This window comes from Mobula hypostoma, chromosome 22, assembly GCF_963921235.1.
Source record: "Mobula hypostoma chromosome 22, sMobHyp1.1, whole genome shotgun sequence".
Taxonomy (NCBI): Eukaryota; Metazoa; Chordata; class Chondrichthyes; order Myliobatiformes; family Myliobatidae; genus Mobula; species Mobula hypostoma.
The window spans coordinates 55,803,218-55,825,720 of NC_086118.1; the positions used below are offsets into that span (position 1 = coordinate 55,803,218).

Here is a 22,503-nt window from a genome sequence, read left to right on the forward strand (position 1 = left end):
TTTTTATTTACAATTGATCCTACCAAGAGTTGGTCTTGTATATGTTGTATCCCAGGTTACAATGGAATCTGGCAACGCAATGCCCATAACTTCAATTGCATAGAACAACTGCAAAATGAACTCAAAAGAAAGCGCACTCACTTACAATATCCCAAAATCCTGAGCATGTTAAACAAAGCTATCGAGCTTTGTACAGAGCTCTCAGTTATCCCTACCTTTAATGGACTTTGCTTTAGAGATGATTATAACAGGTTATGGATTCGGTTTATGCCCCTTTACCAGCCTCCGACAATACAAATAGTGACTGTGAACTACAGCCGCATTTCTCCATTCAGCAATGACTACCTAAGGGAGCTGAACTTTATTGTGTAACTACACCATTTCAAATAGGAAGTTCAAAGTCTTTCTTAACAAAAACCCACATGGTTAATTCAATTATAAAACTAGAGTACAAATCTAATGGTCAGAGCTGGAGGTCTGCTCACACATAATTATTCACCAGACTTATCAACTACTAGATTATAGTTTCCAACAATAAATCATCTGTTTTAAGTCAACTGTTAAAACCATAAAACATAGGAGCAGAATTAGGCTATTAGGCCCATTGACTTGGCTCCACTATTCATTATGGTTGTTTAATTTCCCTCTCAATCCTGTTCTCCTGCTTTCTCCCTGTCTTGTCTCCCTTTCTCTTCACGATTTACACCTCGGACTTCAACTACTGCACAGAGTCTTGCCATCTTCGGAAGTTTTCAGATGACTCTGCCATAGTTGGATGCATCAGCAAGGGAGATGAGGCTGAGTACAGGGCTACGGTAGGAAACTTTGTCACATGGTGTGAGCAGAATTATCTGCAGCTTAATGTGAAAAAGACTAAGGAGCTGGTGGTAGACCTGAGGAGAGCTAAGATACCGGTGACCCCTGTTTCCATCCAGGGGGTCAGTGTGGACATGGTGGAGGATTACAAATACCTGGGGATACGAATTGACAATAAACTGGACTGGTCAAAGAACACTGAGGCTGTCTACAAGAAGGGACAGAGCCATCTCTATTTCCTGAGGAGACTGAGGTCCTTTAACATCTGCCGGATGATGCTGAGGATGTTCTACGAGTCTGTGGTGGCCAGTGCTATCATGTTTGCTGTTGTGTGCTGGGGCAGCAGGCTGTGGGTAGCAGACACCAACAGAATCAACAAACTCATTCGTAAGGCCAGTGATGTTGTGGGGATGGAACTGGACTCTCTCACGGTGGTGTCTGAAAAGAGGATGCTGTCTAAGTTGCATGCCATCTTGGACAATGTCTCCCATCCACTACATAATGTACTGGGTGGGCACAGGAGTACATTCAGCCAGAGACTCATTCCACCGAGATGCAACACAGAGCATCAAAGGAAGTCATTCCTGCCTGTGGCCATCAAACTTTACAACTCCTCCCTTGGAGGGTCAGACACCCTGAACCAATAGGCTGGTCCTGGACTTATTTCATAATTTACTGGCATAATTTACATATTACTATTTAACTAGTTTTGGTTCTATTACTATTTATTATTTATGGTGCAACTGTAATGAAAACCAATTTCCCCCAGGATCAATAAAGTATGACTATGACTTACATGCCCTGGCTAATCAAGAATCTGTTGTAAATACACCTTATGACTTGCCACCACAGCTGCCTCTGGCAACACGTTCCAGACTCACTACCACTACCAGACTAAAGAAATTCATCCTCATCTCCCTTCTCAATGGACATCCCTCTATCCAGAGGCTCTGGATTAGACTCCCCCACTTTAGGAAACGTCTATCTAGGCCTTTCAACCTTTAGGGAATCCTACACAAGGACTCCCAAGCCACTTTGCACCTCAGATTTTGGAATTTTCTGCACATTTAGAAAATGATCTACTGTTGTGTATATGAAGTCACTGGAGAAAGGTACTGGTAGATATGAAGCAGCTTCTTTATTCGGCAAAATAAGGTACAGTAGGCACCATATGGAGACACTTTCCGTCGAAAGGTCTAGCTGGCCCAGTGTGGGGCTCAATATTTGATGTGCTAAATATCAGGACAATTTCATGTTTACAATATATCTACAATGATTTCTTTGAAACTACACACAAACTTCACACCTTCTGATTCACACCCAAACCACAGTCTAGGCTACGTCCACACTAGACCGGATAATTTTGAAAATGCCGGTTTTGCGTAAAAACGATAGGCGTCCACACCAGGCGTTTTTGAAAATACCTCCATCCAAACGGGTATTTGGACGAATCTTCCCCCTACTGGGCATGCGCAGGACACATCCACAGAAAAACGAAGAGGAAACGGTATATTTGGTGCACGTTTGTCCAGTTACAGACTGGGAAAACTTAAAAGGAAATTGCCAAACAATGGACAGCTGTTGCGGCAGAGTTAGTACTTTACTCAGAGTAAAAGAGACAGAGACTCTTTTGGGCTCACTTCGTAGCAAAGTTCTTTTATTGTCGTGATGATCACGGAGAGCCAACCTTCACAATGGAGCGGCGGGCTCTAACTAGACGCATAAGCAAGTCGACCTTTTATACAGATAGATGAGACAGCTCGACGTGCAGAGAGATGATTATTTCTTATAATATGTCTGGTCTGCGGTTGATGATAAAGCAGATAGCGCTACAAATCTTGCAAGAACGTTGCTTCGACAGAAATAAATTGTTAACACCTTTGCGAAGTCGAATGCATCAAAGGGAGCTCTTAGCAGCGAGCGAAGAAGAGCTGCTAATGCAGAATTTTCCATTACCACAACAGCTGTTGGCTTTCGCGCAGGAGGACTTAAAACTAAAAAAACAAATACTGGAGCGTATGGAGGCAACCCACAGGGAGTTCACGGACAGTATGACCCGGCTGACGATGAACATTGAAAAACTGACTAACTCTATTGCAGAGGGATTTGCAATGATGAGGAATATGATGGCTCCCCCCAGTACTTTTCACCACTCCCACAGAGGGGTCACCCTGGAAACATTTCCTACAGCCATAGTCTCTTTACCGATGAAAGGGACAATAGGTTTTTTTAAAACCTCCGGTTACCCTGTACACACTACAACACCCAACCGACATTTTCAGATTTAAACACTCTGGAGAGCATTTCAGAAAATCTCCGTTTTCGGGGGAGGAAAACACCGTTTCAGTGTAGACGGAGGGTCAAAACGAAGAGAAAAAGCTTTGGTTACGGGTTTATTCGGTCTAGTGTGGACGTAGCCTTAATCAGCATTGTCTGGTCTGTGATTCACAGCTTTTAGGAACCTATTGCTCATTTAATTTAAATCTACAATTTACATTTAGATTTGAAGATTGGTGGCTGAGGCGTCATTTGCTAATACTAATGCATATACTAAATCCAAAAATCGATCCCAAAATTTTTTTTCGATAACGTAGACTCAAAAATTTCCTCATATATATGGCAGAACAAAAATCCTAGGTTAGGTAAAAGGTATTTACAGAAACCTAAAAAGGAGGGGTGGGGGGGGCTTGCCCTCCCGGATCTTAGATTCTATTATCGGGCAATTAATATTCGATATTTAAAATTTTGGTTACGAGATTTGGATGTATCTTTAAATCCACATTGGGTAAACCTTGAATGTAATTCATTACAAGGGTTTTCCTTGGGTTCGGTTTTAGGAACTCCTCTTCCTTTTACTTCTTCCAAATTGTATAAACAAATGAATAATCCAATAGTTAAGCATACTTTACATATATGGTTTCAATTTCGAAGATTTTTTGGGTTTAATCAATTTATTTTAGCAAGTCCTATTATATCTAATTTCCTTTTTCAACCTTCCACTATGGATCAAGCTTACTTTAATTGGAAAACCAAAGGTATAATACGTTTTCGGGATTTATTTCTGGATAATCCTTTCATGTCTTTTGATCAACTTTCTAATAAATATAACTTACCCAGATCTCACTTTTTTAGATATCTACAGTTTAGAAACTTTTTAATTGCTGTTCCTCCTAATTTTCCACACCCATATCCAATAGACACTTGGGAAAAAAATTTAGATTTAAATCTCTCTCAGAAAAATGTTGTAGCAATTATATATAATATAATTATGAATTTATGCCCTGATGTTTCCAATAAAATTAAAGCTGACTGGGAAAGAGAACTTAAAATTATTATACCGATTGAAAAATGGGAAAAAATTCTTCAATTGGTTAATTTATCCTCTGTATGTGCTAAACATGTGTTGATATGTTTACAGTAGTGCACAGGCCTCATATGTCTAAAGATAAACTATCTCATTATTATTCTTATATTAATCCAATATGTGATAGATGTTATTGTGAGATGGCTTCTTTAACTCACGTTTTGGTCATGTCCTTTGTTGGAAAATATTGGAAAGATATTTTTGACATTATTTCAACGGTTTTGAATATAGACTTACAACCTCATCCAATTACTGCTATCTTTGGATTACCAATGATAGATTCAAATTATTTAACCTCTTCAGCACGTAGGATGATTGTATTTCTTACTCTAATGGCTAGAAGATTAATTTTGCTGAATTGGAAAGAGATTAACCCTCCTACTGTATTTCATTGGTTTTCACAAACTATGGTGTGTTTGAATTTGGAAAAAATTAGAAGTGCGGTTTATGACCCTTCCATTAGATTTGAAAAAACTTGGAGGCCATTCATTCAGCATTTTCATTTGATGTAATTTGACCATTTCTGAACTTGTTTTATTTCTCTCTACTGTTGGTTGAGAGGAATGGAGTCATCGTCACTAAGGTTTTCTTCTTTCCCATTTTCAAGTTGTTAGTATTGCCCAAGTCTTTTAGTTTAGTTGACTAATTCTGTTTAGTTTAGTTTTTTTTGGGATGGGGTTTGTTTTTTTTCTATTTATTTTCTTTTTCATGATTTTTCTTCAGTTTTGTTTTGCTTTGTATTATTCACTGTTATTCTACACGATTGGGAGCTTTGTCAATTTATACTATTTGGTTTTAAAATTACTCATTTTAACTGTAACAATGTATCTCCTACTACTTGTATTTTTGCTTTGTTATGTTTTCATTCTATGAAAACTTTTAAGAACAGCTTGTTGTTGAGCCTACTAGGGGATCGTCTGTACTGGATTGGGTATTGTGTAAAGAACCAGAGGTGATTGGAGAGATTGAGGTGAAGGAACCCTTAGGAGGCAGTGATCATAACATGATTGAGTTCACTGTGAAATTAGGAAAAGAGAAGCCGAAATCTGATGTGTCGGTGTTTCAGTGGAGTAAAGGAAACTACAGTGGCATGAGAGAGGAACTGGCCAAAGTTGACTGGAAAGAGATACTGGCGGGAAAGACAGCAGAGCAGCAGTGGCTGGAGTTTATGCGAGAAATGAGGAATGTGCAAGGCAGGTATATTCCAAAAAAGAAGAAATTTTTGAGTGGAAAAAGGATGCAACCGTGGTTAACAAGAGAAGTCAAAGCCAAAGTTAAAGCAAAAGAGAGGGCATACAAGGAAGCAAAAATTAGTGGGAAGAGAGAGGATTGGGAAGTTTCTAAAACCTTACAAAAGGAAACCAAGAAGGTCATTAAGAGAGAAAAGATTAACTATGAAAGGAAGCTAGCAAATAATATCGAAGAGGATACTAAAAGCTTTTTCAAGTATATAAAGAGTAAAAGACAGGTGAGAGTAGATATAGGACCGATAGAAAATGATGCTGGAGAAATTGTAATGGGAGATGAGGAGATGGCAGAGGAACTGAACAAGTATTTTGCATCAGTCTTCACTGAGGAAGACAGCAGGATACCGGACACTCAAGGGTGGCAGGGAAGAGAAGTGTGCGCAGTCACAATTACGACAGAGAAAGTACTCAGGAAGCTGAATAGGCTAAAGGTAGATAAATCTCCTGGACCAGATGGAATGCACCCTCGTGTTCTTAAGGAAGTAGCTGTGGAGATTGCGGAGGCATTAGCGATGATCTTTCAAAAGTCGACAGATTCTGGCATGGTTCCGGAGGACTGGAAGATTGCAAATGTCACTCCGCTATTTAAGAAGGGGGCAAGGAAGCAAAAAGGAAATTATAGACCTGTTAGCTTGACATCCGTGGTTGGGAAGTTGTTGGAGTCGATTGTCAAGGATGAGGTTACAGAGTACCTGGAGGCATATGACAAGATAGGCAGAACTCAACATGGATTCCTTAAAGGAAAATCCTGCCTGACAAACCTATTACAATTTTTTGAGGAAATTACCAGTAGGCTGGACAAGGGAGATGTAGTGGATGTTGTATATTTGGATTTTTAGAAGGCCTTTGACAAGGTGCCACACATGAGGATACTTAACAAGATAAGAGTCCATGGAATTACGGGGAAGTTACATACGTGGATAGAGCATTGGCTGATTGGCAGGAAACAGAGAGTGGGAATAAAGGGATCCTATTCTGGTTGGCTGCCGGTTACCAGTGGTGTTCCGCAGGGATCAGTGTTGGGACCGCTTCTTTTTACATTGTACATCAACGATTTAGATTATGGAATAGATGGCTTTGTGGCTAAGTTTGCTGACAATACGAAGGTAGGTGGAGGGGCCGGTAGTGCTGAGGAAACGGAGAGTCTGCAGAGAGACTTGGATAGATTGGAAGAATGGGCAGAGAAGTGGCAAATGAAGTACAATGTTGGAAAGTGTATGGTTATGCACTTTGGCAGAAAAAATAAACAGGCAGACTATTATTTAAATGGGGAAAGAATTCAAAGTTCTGAGATGCAACGGGACTTGGGAGTCCTCGTACAGGATACCCTTAAAGTTAACCTCCAGTTTGAGTCAGTAGTGAAGAAGACGAATGCAATGTTGGCATTCATTTCTAGAGGAATAGAGTATAGGAGCAGGGATGTGATGCTGAGGCTCTACAAGGCTGGTGAGACCTCACTTGGAGTACTGTGGGCAGTTTTGGTCTCCTTATTTAAGAAAGGATGTGCTGATGTTGGAGAGGGTATAGAGAAGATTCACTAGAATGATTCAGGGAATGAGAGGGTTAACATATGAGGAACGTTTGTCCGCTCTTGGACTGTATTCCTTGGAGTGTAGAAGAATGAGGGGAGACCTCATAGAAACATTTCGAATGTTAAAAGGCATGGACAGAGTGGATGTAGCAAAGTTGTTTCCCATGATGGGGGAGTCTAGTACTAGAGGGCATGACTTAAGGATTGAAGGGCGCCCTTTCAGAACAGAAATGCGAAGACATTTTTTTAGTCAGAGGGTGGTGAATCTATGGAATTTGTTGCCATGGGCAGCAGTGGAGGCCAAGTCATTGGGTGTATTTAAGGCCGAGATTGATAGGTATCTGAGTAGCCAGGGCATCAAAGGTTATGGTGAGAAGGCAGGGGAATGGGACTAAATAGGAGAAAATGGATCAGCTCATGATAAAATGGTGGAGCAGACTTGATGGGCCAAATGGCCTACTTCTGCTCCTTTGTCTTATGGTCTTATAGAAATTAATAAAAACATTGAAAAAGAAAGAAAGAAACAAAAATCGCTCTAACATAGTTTCTGCTTTTATTCCTTCCAACAAAGTGCATGACCATACACTTCCGAACACTGTATTCCATTGACCACTTTTTAGTCTATTCTTCTAATCTGTCTAGTCCTGCAGATTCCCTGCTTCCACAACACTACCAGCCCCTTCACCTATCTTTATATTGTCTACAAACTTAGCCTCAAAGCCATCAATCTGTCATCCAAATCACTGACGTACAATGTGAAAAGAAGTGGTCCCAACACTAACCCTTGCGGAATACCACTAAACACAGGCAGCCAATCAGAAAAGGGTTCCTTTATTCCTATTCTTGGCCTCCTGACAATAAACCTTTTGGAGATGCTTCCGGTGAAGATGGCATCTATGTACAACACTACTTCAGTCAATATCTTCTGGATAGATCATGAAACCATATATTTCACTTCTTTTATGTCTTTCACATTTGTTTTTCATCCTGAGTGTGATTCTGGAACTGTTGGAGTCTGTGATTTGCAGTTTGGAGATCGTTTGGGTGTTTCAATTCTTTCAGCGTTCTGCAGTCTCTGAGAGGATTCTGGGAGACCGAGGCAGTGTGGCAAGCAGGCTGCAGGACGGCGCGCGAGCCAATGTTCAACTCCATTAAAGCAACAAAGGACATTGAAATATTGAGGCGAAAGTAGAAGGCGAGTACCAGCTGCCTGCCTTTTTATTGCTGGTGAGATCACTCTGCTACGGAGAGGGGAGACTGGTGAGATCGCTCTGCGACGGAGAGGGGAGACTGGTGAGATCGCTCTGCGACGGAGAGGGGAGACTGGTGAGATTGCTCTGCGACGGAGAGGGGAGACTGGTGAGAGCGCTCTGCGACGGAGAGGGGAGACTGTCTGGTGAGATCGCTCTGCTACAGAGAGGGAAAGACCTGCCACAGTGCCTGGAGAATGTTACCCAGGTTTTCTGTGCTTTTGATGTGGACTTGGACTATAGACATTTTTTCAGTATCATAGTTTTTTTTTGTACTGTGTTTTTCACTTTGTTTACTTTTTGTGCAGGGAGGAAGGATTTGGAGTTGATGATCATGCTGCCATTCGTTTCTTTCTTGGTTTCGGAGCTATCTGAAGAAGAATTTCAAAGTGTATACTTTGATAATAAAGGAACCTTTGAACCAGTCCTCTGTCTTGCCGGTATCTTTCCTGTAATAGCATGGTCTCTTATCTTGCTAAGCAGCCTCAGGAAAGCACCTTGTCAAAGACCTTCTGAAAATTCAACTAGACAACATCCACCAATTCTCCTTTGTCTATCCTGCTTGTTATTTCCTCAAAGAATTCCAACAGTTTTGTCAGGCAAAATTTTCCCTTTAGGAAACCAAACTGATTTCAGCCTATTTTATCATCTTCCTCCAAGTACTGTGAAACCACATCCTTAACAATTGACACTAACATCTTCCCAACCACTGAGATCAGGCTAACTGGCCTATAATTTCCTGTCTTCTGTCTCCCTCCTTTCTTGAAGAGTGGAGTGACATTTGCAATTTTCTAGTTCTCCAGAACCATGCCAGAACCTACAATCTTGAAAGATCATTATTAATGCCTCCGTAATCTCTTCAGCCACCTCTTTCGGGTCCCTGGGGCGTAGTCATTCTCATCCAAGTGGCTTTCAACTTCTCAAGCACCTTCTCCCTATTAATACCAATTGCACTCACTTCTGTCCCGAGAGGCTTGAACTTCTAGCATAGTGCTAATGCCTTCCGCAGTGAAGATTGATGCAAAATACCTACTCAGTTCATCTGCTATTTCCTTGTCCCCCATTACTTCCTCTCCAGCATCATTTTCCAGTGGTCTGATATCTACTCTTGCCTCCCTTTTACTCTTTATTTTTCTGAAGAAACTTTTGGTATCCTCTTTGATATTATTGGCTAACTTGCCTTCAAATTTCATATTTTTCCTCCTTATGGCTTTTTTAGTTGTCTTCTGTTGGTTTTAGAAAGCTTCCCAATCCTCTAACTTGCCACTATTATTTACTCACGATATACTTTCTCTTTTGCTTTTATGGTGGCTTTGATTTCCCTTGTCAGCCATGGTTGTGTCTATCCTGCACCTTCTGAATTGCTCCTAGAAATTCCAGTCATTGCTGCTCTGTGGTCATTCCTGCCAGTGTCCCCTTCCAATCGACTTTGACCAGTTCCTCTCTCATGGTTCTGTAATTCCTTTTACTCCACTGGAATATTGATACATTTGACTTTAGCTTCTCCTTCTCAGATTTCAGGGTGAATTCAGTCACATTATGGCCACTTTCCCTTAAGGGTTCTTATACCTTAAGTTCTCTAATTAATTCTGGTTCATTGCACAACACCCAATCGAGAATAGCTGATCCCCTAGTGGGCTCAACCAAAAGTCTTCTCATAGACATTCTACAAATTTTCTCTCTCTTTGGATCCAGCACCAGCCTGATTTCCTCAATCTACCTGCATATTGAAATCTCCCAAGATGATCGTAACATTGTCCTTTTGACATAACTTTTCTTATCCCATTGTAACTTGTAGCCCACATTCTGGCTACTGTTTGGAGGCCTGTATATAACTCCCATCAGGGTCTTTTTACCCTTGGAGTTTCTTAACTCTAGCCACAAGGATTCTACATCTTCCGATCCTATGTCACCTCTTTCTAAGGATTTGATTTTACGTTTTACCAACAAAGACATGCCACCCTCTCGGCCTACCTCGTCCTTTTGATACAATGTGTATTCTTAGATGTTAATCTTCCAACTATAGTCTTCTTTCAGCCATGACTCAGTGATGCCCACTACGTCAGACCTGCCAATCTCTAACTGTGCTGCAAGATCATCTACCTTATCCTGTATACTGTGTGCATTCAAATATAGCATCTTCAGTCCTGTATTCATCACCCTTCTACACTGCAACTCACCGCACTGACTGCAATCTTGCCCCATCATCTACTTGTCCTTCCTGACATTCTCACTACACACTGCCTCCGCTTATATACCAACTAACCCACCCTCAGCCCTATCACTCTGGTTCCCATCCCCTGCCAAATTAGTTTAAATCCTCCCTAACAGTGCTGTCAAACCTGCCCGCAAGCAAATTGGTCCTCCTCGGGTTCAGGTGTAACCCATCCCTTTTGTACAGGTCATACCCTCTCCAGAAAAGATCGCAATGATTCAGAAATCTGAAACCCTCACCCTGCAGCTGTTCCTCAGCTACATATTTATCTGCCAATCATCCTACTCTTACCTTCACTGGTGTGTGGCACAGGCAGCAATCCAGAGATTACTTCCCTTGAAGTCCTGCTTTTCAGCTTTCTACCTGTAGCCCTCTAAGTTATCTCTTCAGGTCCTCCTCCCTTTTTCTACCTATGTAACTGGTGCCATATGTACCAAGACTTCTGGCTCCTTACCCTTCCCTTTTAGAAGGCTATGGATGTGAGACAAAATGTCCCTCACCCTGGAACTGGGAGGCAACATACCATCTGAGTGTCTCTATTGCAGCCACAGAATCTCGTCTCTGTTTCTCTGACTATGAAATCTCCTGTCAACACTGTAGTCCTCTTCACCTTTCTGCTCTTCTGAGCCACAACCAGAGTCAGTGCCAGAGACCAAGTCACTGTGGCGTCCACCCCCGGTAGATTGTCTCCGTCAACAGTATTTAAACTTATATACTTATTATTGAGGGGAGTGGCCACAGGTGTACCCTGCACTGGCTGTGCATTTCTCTTCCTTCTCCTGACAATCAACCTGTCTCCTGCAACCCAGCTCCTATCTATCACCTCCTCATTCTCCCAAATGAGTCGAAGGTCATCCAGTTGCAGCTTCATTTCCTTAATACGTTCTCTGATGAGCTTCAGCTTGGTGTACCTGGCGCAGATGTGTTTATCTAGGAGACCAAAGGTCTCCCAGACTTCCCACATCCCACTCACAGTACAAAACACTGCCCCTGGAGCCATTCTCACTACACTACTATGCCCTAACAGACGAGGAACAGACAAATAAAAACAAAAAGAGAGAAACTTACCAGACACTTTACCTCGCCCCAGCCTGATCTTCCCTAAGCTACTCTAAACACTGGCACAGTCAAAAGAATGGCTGCTCTACTTGTACTTGCATTATTTTTATTCGCCCTTTCTAATGAACTTCTCTTGTTGATTGGTCACAGCCCAACTCAAAGAAACTGCCACAAAGCTCTGCCTTTTAAATCTTGATCGCAGACCTGATTGAAAAGGTAGCTCCATTCATGCACTCCCTCTTATTGCTTGGTTGCTGTGCAATAATTAATTAATTAATTAATAGAAGAGTTGTAATCTCACATCTAAATACCTTACCAAAACCAGATACTGAAGGTAGAGTGGATAGCCAGTGCCTCTTTCCCAGGGCACCACTGCTCAATACAAGGGGACATGGCTTTAAGGTAAGGGGTGGGAAGTTCAAGGGGGATATTAGAGGAAGGTTTTTTACTCAGAGAGTGGTTGGTGCATGGAATGCACTGCCTGAGTCAGTGGTGGAGGCAGATACACTAGTGAAGTTTAAGAGACTACTAGACAGGTATATGGAAGAATTTAAGGTGGGGGGGGGTTATATGGGAGGCAGGGTTTGAGGGTCGGCACAACATTGTGGGCCGAAGGGCCTGTATGTGCTGTACTATTCTATGTTCTATGTACTACTCGAGCTTGGTAAAAACAATCCTTAAGTGCTTAGAGAATTTCTCTTTGCAAATTGTGCCACATTGAAATGGATTCAAAACAAAGTTTAACAGTTTGTAGTGGGAGTAAAATAATCCTGTAGGAGGCAAAGAATGTAATTGTGACCAGAGTAACAAAAATCCAGAGTAACAAGGCAGAGGTGGGAATATAAATCCCACCATGGCAGCCGTAGGCATTGAATTCACATAATAATATGGATTTTAGAACATTAATAATCACACCTGCAGAACTACTGGATTGCTTGAGTTGTCTAACTAATTGCTTCAGAGAGAACAGACTTATCGGATCTGCATTTGGTTGATTCCTAATTGTCCTCCAAGATGATCAAACCAGCCATTCAGTTGCGCCATTACGCTAAATTAAAACACGAAAACAGAATAAACTCAGATGAATCACCTGCCTTGACCTGTACATGGCAACATTGTGCAACGCTGTCTGGCACGCCCAGCATTGCAAAATCCTCCTCACAGACATCATTGGCTATTGTCTAAACTGTCTGAGTTGAGCAATGGACAGATCTAGCTCTGTGGTTGAAATCTTGGAATCAGACTTTAATAGACAACATACCAGACTGCTCCAACACAATCCTTGATCTGTTCTGGACAAAGCCACTTGTGGTGGCTGCATGGTAATGTGTCAAAGAGAGTAGCTTTGGGAGACAACATTAATTTCAAATCCCATGGCATCATCCCAGCATGGGCAAGGAAATCCCTTCTTGATTTCACCAGATGATGAATCTGTGTTTGTCCCTGTTGAGCAACGCTTAAAAGTAGCAACAGCACAGAAGATACTTTGAGCAAACGATTTCAATGTCTATCACGAAGGGAAGCTTGATAACACTTCTGCGTGCTCCGGCTAGGCCCTGACAGAGCTACCAGGCAGCAATAGGTAGCTATGTATGCTAATCGAACACAAGACATAAACCTACCTGACTGATGAGTGTTGTGGAACAGAGGGGCCTGGGTGTACAAATGTACAATTCACTGAAAATGAATTCACTGCAAGGCGACGGGCGGGGGGGTGTGGGGGGGTAAAGGTGGTGTTTAGCATGTTGGGGCATCGACTTCAGGAGTAGGACATTATGTTGCAGTTATATAAGTCATTGGCAAGAACAGCCTTGGAGTGTTGTTTACAGTTTTGGTCACCCTGTCATGGGAAAGTGGAGAGGGTGCAGAGGGATTTATGAGGGCGCTGCCTGGACTAGAGGGAGAGGTTGGCCACACTGGATCTTTATTCCCAGAAGTGCAGGAGAATGAGAGGATGATCTCATAGATGTTTATGAAATCATGACAGGTAGGGATGAAGTGTATTTCCCCCAAGATTGAGAAGACTAAAACTTGAGGGCACAAATACAAGATAAGAGGCATGAGATTAAAAACAGATCTGAGAGGTAACTTCTTTACACAGAGGGTAATGAGTGCCTGGAATGAGCTGCCAGAGGAAGTGGTTGAGACAGGTACAACTGCAACCCTTAAGAGGCAGTTGGATAAGTACATAGAAGGGAAGGATTTGGAGTATTCTGTGTCGATTGTGGTCAACTGGGACTTACAGGGAGAATGCTGTGGTCAGCATGCATCAGTTGGGCTGAAGGGCCTGATTCTATGACCTCTATCCTCACCAGCCAATCAGTGGAAGAAGCACCTTTTCATGCAGGCGTTGGTAGAAGTGACCTCTATCAATGCCTTATAGAGTTAAAATCCCACATTCACACCATGACATAAGACACAGAACAGATCTGTGTTCAAAACTGGACTACAAAAGATGCTGTGAACTATCAACAATGGCAATATTCACCACCACAGTCTATAATCAATATATTCCTCACCAACCATTGCAAATCAATTATGGATTCATTTCTGTTCAATGAGTAGTACAGCTGGGAGTTATACCAGAAATACCTATAAATAAAAAAACATTGGAATAGTAATATGCAGTGGACAAGTCAACAAGATCTCATAACCAGAACAAGAAAGCAGCATCCATCATCAAAGAACCTCCACCTCCCAGGCCATGCCCTCTTCTCACTCCTACATTGAGTAGGATTAGACCAAATGACATAGAAGCAGAATTAGGCTGCTTGGCCCATCGCATCTGCTCTGCTATTTCATAACAGCTGATCCATTTTCCCTCTCAGCCCCAAACTCCTGCCTTCCTCCCATATCCCTTCAGGCCCTGACCAATCAAGAATCTATCAATCTTTGCCTTAAATGTACATGAAGACTTGGCCTCCACAGCTGCCTGTGGCAAAGAATTCCACAGATTCACCACTCTCTGGCTAAAGAAATTCCTCCTGATCTCCGTTCTAAAAGTTCACCCCACTATTCCGAGGCTGTGTCCTCTGGTCTTAGACTCTCCCACCGTAGGAAACATCCTCTCCACATCCACTCTATCAAGGCCTTTCACCACGGGCAGCAATAAACTTCCTCCATTCCTGTACGTCCTTGACCAATTTTGGTTTTGGTCTTGGTGGTATTCTGGGCTTCCTCTCGTGCTGGTAGCTTCCTCTCAGATTTCACTACTGTCAGTCATGCAAGTCCCGTGAATATTGGCGTGCACAGGTGTAGAAGGATTCTTCATTTCTGTTTCCATAACAGTTTTGCCTGACCAGTCAGGGTCATAGCCCTGAGCTGAACCCCCAAACCTGGAAAACCGGTGGACCACTCCTAGTCTAGCCTCTGCCCTTTGAACTGATTGGTATGGGTGACCCTATCAAGAGTCAAAGCATAAAGTCTGACTCCAGCCAACACAGCTCTATAGGTCACTGAGGTAAGCAGGCCTCCAAACCCTAAGACAAGATTGTGGTCCTCTTGCTTATTCACCACCATTCTTAACTGATTTTATGACCTACAGACTCACTTTCAAGGTCTCTTTGCAACTGGCTCTTAGTATTTCTTTTATTTGTCGTTTGTCTTCTTTTGCACAGGTGTTTGTCAGTCTTTGTTTACATATAGTTTTCTGTAAAATTCTATTATACTTCTTGTTTTTCTGTAAATGCCTACAAAAAATGAATCTCACAGTAGTATGCAGTAAAATATAGTATACATATAATTTACTTTGAACAACAGAGCAGCATCAGATCGAAGCTCTACAGTCCTACTCCACTGTGAATGACATTAGATCATTAACTTACAAGAGATGGCTTCAGAGTGGTCTCTCTCTGTGATGGTGAATGCCAAAGACAAGACTAAAGCATGTGGTCCATCTTGGCTTCCTCCTGAGACCCCTTCATCAGTTACTGGCAAATCCACTATTTATTTCCCATCTGTAACTTTGCTTCAGTTACTACCCCTCAACCATCAGGCTCTTGAACCAAAGCGGATAACTTCCCTCAACTTCACTTGCCACATCGTTGAAATGTTTCCACAACCAATGGACTTGCTCTCAAGGACTTTTCATCTCATGTTCTTGATACTTATCCTGTATTTATCTATTTTTATTATTATTTTTTTCTTTCTTTCTTTTTGTATTTTCACAGTTTGCACTCTGGTTGAACACCCAGGTTGGTGCGCTCTTCCATTGATTCTGTTATGGTTACTATTCTATGGATTTATTGAGCATGCCCACAAGAACATTGATCTCAGGGTTGTATGTGATCACATACATGTATCTTGATAATAAATTTACTTTGAACTTTGAGACGCTGGTAGCACTTGTTCTTCTGGTGAAGATACACCCACGGTGATTGTGGGGAGAGAGTTCCAGGATTTAGGCACAGCGGTGACGAAGGACCCAGGCAATACGCTTCTGAGTCAGTATGGTGTGCAGCTTGAAGGGGTGTTCCCTTGCATCCTTGGTGGTAGAGACTATCACTTTGGGAGATGCCGCTACAAGTAACTACAGTGCAGCTGCACCCAGATAGATGATGCCCAATGCAGCCACTGTACACTGCTGCTGGAGAGAACAGGCTGTCTTGAGACGCCTTACTAGAAGAACTAGGCTAGAGGCACAGCTAGTTGTGGAGCACAAAGTGCAGGATAATCACCCGGTATTTTTTTCATAGAAAAGTACAGCACAGTACAGGCCCTTCAGCCCACAATGTTGTGCCGACCCTCAAACCCTGCCTCCCATATAAGCCCCCACCTTAAATTGCTCCATATAACTGTCTAGTAGTCTCTTAAAGTTCACTAGTGTATCTGCCTCCACCACTGACTCAGGCAGTGCATTCCACGCACCAACCACTCTCTGAGTAAAAAACCTTCCGCTAATATCCCCCTTGAACTTCCCACCCCCTTACCTTAAAGCCATGTCCTCTTGTATTGAGCAGTGGTGCCCTGGGGAAAAGGTGCTGGCTATCCACTCTATCTATTCCTCTTATTATCTTGTACACCTCTATCATGTCTCCTCTCATCCTCCTTCTCTCCAAAGAGTGAAGCCCTAGTATGATAGTTCAATGTTTGGCTCCAAGTCCATTTCTCCCCAGCCCCCATTAATCACTATAAAAATATAGCTGTTGTTGATTTTCAATGTGGCAATGCCTTGTTTTTAAACAAGGGACGTTTAGTGAAAACAGAAATATTCCTTTCCTACACTGCATTGGAAAAGAAGGGAGGCAGGGTGGAGATACATCTCTACCAAAGGAGGTTTAAGATGCTCCTTTCCCCCTCTAGCCTGCAGGTCACCGTGAGGCAATGTGTAACCCACGTTTTCTGCACTCTGGTTGATCTTTTACTGATCCTGTTATAATTACTATTCTATAGATTTGCTGAGTATGGTCACAGGAAAATGAATCTCAGGGTTGTATGTGGTGACATACTGTATATATACTTTACTAATAAAATTTACTTTGAACTTTGATCGCCTACCTCACATGACATGACACATAACAAACGAACACTGCATAACAAAATGTACTTTCACCTCAAGAGAAGGTACCAACACAGGTGCACTATTATTTGTAAGGTTGTGTTTATTGATTTGTTTTGCATTAGGTTTCAAAAATGACCAAAATATTTCATGGCACAATCAAACAACATTCAGTTCAGAACATAAAACTGAAACTATATGGAAATGGCATAATCATATTGAAAGAAACCTTCATTTTCCCCCTTCAGAGTTAATCTCTAGCGACATTCGAGTGTGTTGTGAATGCTTGGGAAGTGTATGATCATTCATTTTGGTAGAAGAAATAGAAGGGTAGACTATTTTCTAAATGGAGAGAAAATCCAAAAATCTGAGGTACAAAGGGACTTGGGAGTCCATGTGCAGGATTCCCTAAAGGTTAAATTGCAGTTTGAGTTGGTAGTGAGGACGGTAAATGTGATGTTAGGATCCATTTCAAGAGGACTAGAATATAAAAGCAAGGATTTAATGTAATGTTCAAGCTTTATAAAGCACTGGTGAGGCCTCACTGGGAGTATTGTCAGCAGTTAGGGAGTGGTGAACCTCTAGAAATCGTTAATGTGAAGGCCAAGTCATTGAGTATATTTAAGGCAGAGGTTGATAGATTCTTGATTGGTCAGGGCATGAAGAGATATGGGGAGAAGGCAGGAGACTGGGGCTGAGAGGGAAAATGGATCAGACATGATGGAACAGCAGACTTGATGGGCCAAATGGCCTAATTCCGCTCTTATATCTTATTGAATTATGGTTTTCTTACAATATGAAGATGTCTTTGTCTAAATTGTAACCAAAGAACCTTGGATTAACCAGATTAAAGATTGACATTTAGCAACTCTGGTGAATTATATGAGAGATGGAATGAAATCACACTGAAATCTATCATTTTACCTACGTAAATTGTATAGTAAGTTCCGAAATTTCGATCACAATTGCCAATCTAACCTTTTATGAACTGTGAGGGTGCTGATTTGAGTTTATAATTTGTGTAGTGCTAGGGATTATATTTGGTGAAATCAAGTGTGTTCTTTTGCCACATTGGCTGCATCTTCGGTTGTTTTGCCAGCAATATTTATGTAACATTTTTTGGTTTCACCTTAAGAGTTTGTAGGTACATTTGAAAATGTAAACACAAGTGGGAATTCACTCTTATTCTTGATTGTTTTCAAATTTTATTTTAGATCCTGTACTACTCAGGAAAGGGCAAAATCAGCTTGTAGTTAACATTTCAATGTTTGATATGTGATATAATTAAATAGAATTCTGCTCGAAGACTGCACTAATCATAAGAATCAGTTATGATCAGATGCATTACATCACAGGTGAAATTGATTAATAGAACTAATTGTTCTAATAATCGAATTACATATTGATTAATGGACATTCATTTTAAAACACAGTCCATTTCAAATGAAATGTTCAGACAATGTCAGGATACAACAGCAGAGCTCAGCCTAAGCACTCTATCAGCAACAATACAAGTTATTGTGTTAACACTATTATCCATTTTTATATCAACTCAAGATAACTTGAGTCAGTTGTGTCGAAATACATTGCTTATACAGGAGTTAAACGCTACAACATAAAACAGAAAAACGATTTTCCCATATGCTTGCTCTCAAACGTTCTACAGATCTTAACATTAACAATCATTGAAAATACATATTTTGAAGATGCAGACAGCTAACAGTACCTTTGATTCAATTCAGGACTATTCGTATTTTATACATGTAACAGGAACAATGTAGTCACTACTGGCAACTCCCACATTGTGACATAAGCTACACAGAAAGGTATTTTGGTCTTGTAAGCATGCAGAATGGTGTCCTAATATCCTGAGAAAGTTATGAACCATTACAGAGAAAAGTTTACAACATTTAAAATCTGGCAGTTACTCATTCGCAACAGTTCAGTTAATTACTTACTTCTTTTCCAATTCAATCTGTCAGTATCTAGCATTACCTTAAGATTTAAATTTAATCTTTTGCACCTTAGTTGTGCTCGTATGTCTTCTTTAGCACAGGTCAAAGATCCCAACATTATTTCAATATTTATTCAGATACCAGGGGCTGCAGCGGTTTTTCATTCTGTACCAATCAAAATAAGTTTTATTAAATATTTAGCTTTATCCATTAATATGATTTTAATGTGAGAAATGCAAGATTAAGAATAGCCAAAGAATTATTGTCGGTACTGAACTGGCTGCACTAAATTGCTAAACCATGAACAAAGTACAAACATAATAACTTCTAAGCAACACAGACACAAAGCTGGAGGAACTGAGCACCAGGTAGCATCTATGGAAAAGAGTAAACAATTGAAGTTACAGGCCAAGTTCCTTCTTCAGGACTGAGAGGGAAGTGGGGTCGGGGGGTGGGGTGGTGGTTGGGTGTGGGGATGCCTGAATTAGAAGGTGGAGAGAGGGGAAAGAGGCTGCTGTAAGGTGATAGGTGAAACCAAGTGGGTGGGAAAGATCAAGAGCTGGAGAAGGAACAATCCGATAGGAGAGGAGAGTGGACCATTGGAGAAAGGGAAAGAGGAGGGGGCACAGGGGGAAGTAACAGACAGGTGAGAAGAAGTAAAGGGTCAGATTGGGGAATAGAGGAAGGGAGAAATTAGCTGGAAATAGGGGTTGTGGGCTGCATTTAACCCTCTCAGCAATGCCTTGTGATTTCCACAAAAAAAGAACTTAAACAATTATTGAGCCTCATCACCTGACTTAGCCAGCTGTCGAAGCATTGGATCACTCAAAATTATTTAAACTTAAAAAATAAATGTATAAAAATTTACAAGCTGAAAAGAAATGAAAAATATTCAAACAATGAATCAAGTATTGAATGACCATATGAAGTTGGTCTGTTGGAGGTGTTTTATTGTGTTCTCCATTCCAAGTGGTGGGGTATTACTATAAAGGGCACCTCAATGATTCCATGAGGAAATGTTGACAATGTACTTAAAGTAAATTTGGGACTTTATGTGCCTGCATGAAATCCATAAGTTTTTCATGCAAACAACTTCTAACATTTCAACAGTTAAAGTGAACACTAGTCTTCACGAGGAAATATTTTTGAACAGATTTTAGTCATGGATCAAACCCAATAATTATCTCTACATTCTTGGTGAAAATCACTATGAATTCAAATCTTCATTTGTAACATTACCAGGCAAACACTTATGTAACAATTCTTTGCTATTTAAATTAGACATTATCACCCATTTAAATGGCCTGATCCTTCTGCACAGACAGTAGTAATCCTTGACGCTCACATCCACCTCCTGTCTTGACCTGTAGCAGAAAATGTACTCTCCAAAGCAACAATCCATGGGGTGGTCTGACAGTGTAGTGGTTAGCACAATGTTTTACAGCACCATCAACCTGGGTTCACTTCCCGCCCGCTGCCTGTAGGAGTTTGTAAATTCTCCCCATGACCATTTGAGTTTCCTACAGGTGCTCTAGTTTCCTCCCATATTCCAAAGACCTACCAGCTGGTAGGTTAATTGGTCATTGTAAATTTTGTAAATTGTCCTGGGAGTAGACAAGGATTAAATTAGGGGATTGCTAGGCAGCGCGGCTCAAAGGGCAGCAAGGGCCTATTCTGCACTGTATCTCAATAAATAAATAACATTTTAGTAGATACTAATCCATAAATGCCAGAGGGCACAAGTAAACTGAATTTAAACATTCACACAACACAACGACTAACCAATCTATTCCCTAATCTCAGAGTTACGGCTATCTGTACATGACACAAAATGCTGTTACTTTACCTGTGAATTGGAAGAATGGTGAGCAGTATTGAATTTCTTTTCAGTAGTGGTTTCTAAGAGTTCTACGGCCTGTGGAAAGAGACGTGAATGAGTATCATCTGACCTTATTTTCATCTCTTTGTTTTGAGCTGACAACGAACTGTTATGAAAGGAAGTTTGGAAGGCTGAATAACTCATATTTAGATATTACATATAGTTGGAGATTTAAAAAGCAAAATAATAAAACATAAACAGGAAGATAAAGAATAAATTTGCAAATCAAAGACAAGTTTCAAATGCAGGTCAGGAACTACACAAGGTATTCCAAATGAACAGGAGGAGTAAAGTAACAAATTACTGTGTAATTGAACTATCTGAGACATAGCTCAGCCTGGAACAGAAACTAGAACTACAACATCCCCAGTTTCAGGGGAGATAAATGAAGAACAGCAACCTTTGGGGAGATCATAGTGAAATGAAAGAGAAAGCAGGGTGGATGTTCACTTATTTGATATGGTTCTGTTCAAGGAGCTTGTTGACGATAAGAATTGAATTGAAGCACAGAAATCCTTTGAGATAATCAATACATTCAAAATGAAGGACATGAGTTATTCCTTGGAACATAGAAGATTGAGAGATTTGATAGAGATATACAAAATTATGAGGGATATAGATAGTGTAAATGCAAACAGGCATTTTCCACTGAAGTTGGGTGGGACTACAAGTAGAGGTCATGGGTTAAGTTTGAAAGGTGAAAAGTTTAAGGAGAACATGAGGGGAAACATCTTTACTCAGAGGGCCGTGAGAGTGTGGAACGAGCTTGCAGTACAAGTGGTGCATGAGCATTTCAACAGTTAAGAGAAGTTTAGATAGGTACATGGATGGCAGTGGTATGGAGGGCTATGGACAATGATGCAAGTCATTGGGACAAGTTTAGATGGTTCGGCATGGACTAAATGGGCCGAATGGCTAGTTTCTGTGCCGTACTTTTCGATGATTCTATGACTCAGAAAAACTATAACTTTTCCTTTATTGGTTTGGGACAATAATAATGGTGCCTGTTTTATGTGTAAATCATGCATTGAAAGCATCTACTCTGCATGTTTTGAAGTACTGGTGCCTTTTCTGATTCACGGTGAGGTTTCAACTTCCTGTGTGATCGACTCCAGTGACTGACATGTCATGCCCCTATCACAGTTGTGCTCATGAAAACAGCACGCATTTCTGACACACCGTTGGGAATTAGATCAAAAGGTTACAATTTATGACCTTTGTTATTCATTCAAAGTAAAAGAAATAAATACACCGCTCAAAAAGTTGGAAACGGTACAATATGCAATCCAATCAGGCTCATTTGATTTTTTACTGACTTCCCCATATCGATCTCACCCTGCATTCTACTGAGAGGCAGAGTTAACATAGATTGCACCTTCTGTGCAATGGAGAGCACAATCAGTGGCTCTCACAATGACTGTAATATCACTCGATCACAGCATGATAGAAATTTTCAGCCAATATATTTTGGTGATATTGGTTGGGGAATAAATACAGGGTTGGAAAATGAGGAAAATTCCTTTACTTCCTTTAAAACTGTAGGACTTTTAAGATCTATATGAGAAATCAGAATCTAGGTTTATGCATCTCATCTTCACGTTGGCATCTCAGACTTTGTGGAACCCTCTCAAAAATATATCACAGGAACACTTGACATTATTCAGATCACGTTTAGTTTTCAGAATCCGGG

The 22,503-nt window shown here is 41.0% G+C and overlaps 1 protein-coding gene across 1 annotated transcript in view; it reads right to left on the minus strand.

The window, feature by feature from the left end:
• Positions 1-17,076: 17,076 nt before the first annotated feature.
• Positions 17,077-22,503, minus strand: part of LOC134336424 (sodium-coupled monocarboxylate transporter 1-like) — a 61,568-nt gene continuing 56,141 nt past the window's right edge. Inside the window, exons 17-18 of the mRNA XM_063030643.1 lie at positions 20,781-20,849; positions 17,077-19,099 (exon numbers count right to left, since the gene is read on the minus strand). Of these exons, the coding sequence (XP_062886713.1) occupies positions 19,064-19,099; positions 20,781-20,849 (105 nt within the window). The 3' untranslated portion in view covers positions 17,077-19,063. The remainder of the gene's footprint in view (positions 19,100-20,780; positions 20,850-22,503) is intronic.